The sequence below is a fragment of the Echinops telfairi genome, unplaced genomic scaffold, assembly GCF_000313985.2.
Source record: "Echinops telfairi isolate 266 unplaced genomic scaffold, ASM31398v2 ScPeMD7_7475;HRSCAF=8513, whole genome shotgun sequence".
Lineage (NCBI taxonomy): Eukaryota > Metazoa > Chordata > Mammalia > Afrosoricida > Tenrecidae > Echinops > Echinops telfairi.
Genome location: NW_022111379.1, coordinates 31375129 through 31376953, shown reverse-complemented (window position 1 = coordinate 31376953; position 1825 = coordinate 31375129). Strand labels below are relative to the sequence as shown.

Below are 1825 nucleotides of genomic sequence, written 5' to 3'. Positions count from 1 at the left end.
TTCCAGTGGGTGCAGGGCAGCGGTCTGAATCAATCTGACTCTGTGCTGGGACTCCATTTCCCTTGGGAAGCCTGGACAGAGGCAGCGGTTCAGGTTCAGGTTCATGCGGTCGGGTGCTATCCTAGGGCAAGGAGCCAGGTGGGGGTGCCTGCAGGAGGTCAGTGTTGTTGTCCAGGGGCGTGGTGCTCAGCGGAGGGGAAGGGCCCCGCTTCCATCCGGGCTACTGGGAGATGGAGAGTTTTGAGACCCGGCGAAATTTTGGCTGAACAAGCTGCTTTAGAAATTAGCATCACCATCAGTGGAAAGCTTTGTCAATGACCGGACCTCAGGGTATGGTGTGCCCCCCACTCCCTTCCCGCCTCCCTCCCACCCACCCTCCCCCAGTTATAACAACTACATGGAACATGCTGGGTGGATGCCTGGGTGGCCGACTTAATCCAGAGGCCTGGGCAGGGGCTGGACAGAAGCGGGGTTGGTGCTTAAGGTTGGTGTATGCTCGGGCTCTTTCCTCTTCTGGGAAGAGGGAGGCTCCAGGAAGCCCACTTGGGAGTGGAGCGGTTTAAAGGAAACACACCCCGAGGGAGGCGGGGTGGGGCTGAGCCTGAGTGGGCGGAGTCTTCAACGATGCAGAGAGTCGTATTCCGGGTCTACAGGAATCTAAGAACAAGGACGGGCTGGTATCCTCATAGCAGCACATACCAAGGAAGAAAATCCAGAGACACCAAACGCATATGTACAATATCGTATAGCAAGTCTACACAGGGCAGCTGGGCGGAGCGGGGACAGGGTCAGGTGGGAAGTTTCGGCTCTATTCGGAGCGATGACTCGTATAGGCTTTCTTCGTCCATTACAAAAGATTGGTCCAGCAAGTACTGGGTTACCTGAAGGAGAGATGGGAGGAAAAGCCGTGGCAGCGTCAACAAGCACAAACAAATGAAAACAAAACCGCGCTCTCCGGATCTATTCAGACTCACAGGGACCCTGCAGGGCAGAGTAGAACTGGCCCCATAGCTGTAGATCTTTACAGGAGCAGCGAGCCTCAACTCTCTCTCTCCTAAGGGGCAGCTGGTGGGTCTGAACCACCAGCCGTGCAGTTAGCAGCCCAACAATTAGCCCGCTGCGCCACTAGGGTGCACAAGGCTGGGAATACGGCTGGCTTCCTTCAAGCAAGAGCGTCCGAGCTGGGCCTGGAGGATTCAGGAAGGGGAAGTTTCTGCTGGGGGCCAGAAAGGAGCGAGGACCCCTCGGCGGGGGTGGAGGGAGCAGCGGGCTCACCTTCGCTTGGTGTTCTATCTTGTAGGCCGTTTGTTGAAACTGGCGAATCTCTCGGATGATATGCGATATCTGTGGGAAGGGAGGCAACTTGTGTCAGGACCACCCCCACCTCTCGGAAACTCCGGAGAGGCACCAACAGGGCAGCTCCGAACCGCTGTCTGGATTGTCATCACATCCCATCAAGACCCCGCAGGTCCATGACCCTCCGGGATTGAGCAGGATTCAGGGAGGATCGATCCTGCCAAATCGGTGGCACAGACCACCCAACAGTGCTGGCACAGACGTTAAAGACGCCTGCGACTCTCCAAGTGTTCACTGTGAGCAAGACAAGCCCAGGGCTTCCAGCCCCTCACACTTCCTGCTGGACAGCGGAAGCCTGTTAGCGGAGTCTAATGTGCAAACCGAAGGTACAAAGTGGCTGCAAGTGGAGGCTCTGCGCACAGGCATGTGCTCGGCCCGTGAGCCAGGGAAACGTGCAAAGGTATCGATTAGGAGGTGGTACGTCTGGGTTGGAGCTGGTGGTGCTCTCTGGTAAGTATTGGGCTGCTGA

The 1825-nt window shown here is 57.0% G+C and overlaps 1 protein-coding gene across 1 annotated transcript in view; it reads right to left on the bottom strand.

Annotated features, from left to right (window-relative positions):
- Positions 1 to 385: 385 nt before the first annotated feature.
- RASGRF1 (Ras protein specific guanine nucleotide releasing factor 1) overlaps positions 386 to 1825 on the bottom strand; it is an 86370-nt gene continuing 84930 nt past the window's right edge. Inside the window, exons 26-27 of the mRNA XM_045285692.1 lie at positions 1276 to 1344; positions 386 to 881 (exon numbers count right to left, since the gene is read on the bottom strand). Coding sequence (XP_045141627.1) covers positions 789 to 881; positions 1276 to 1344 — 162 coding nt within the window. The 3' untranslated portion in view covers positions 386 to 788. The remainder of the gene's footprint in view (positions 882 to 1275; positions 1345 to 1825) is intronic.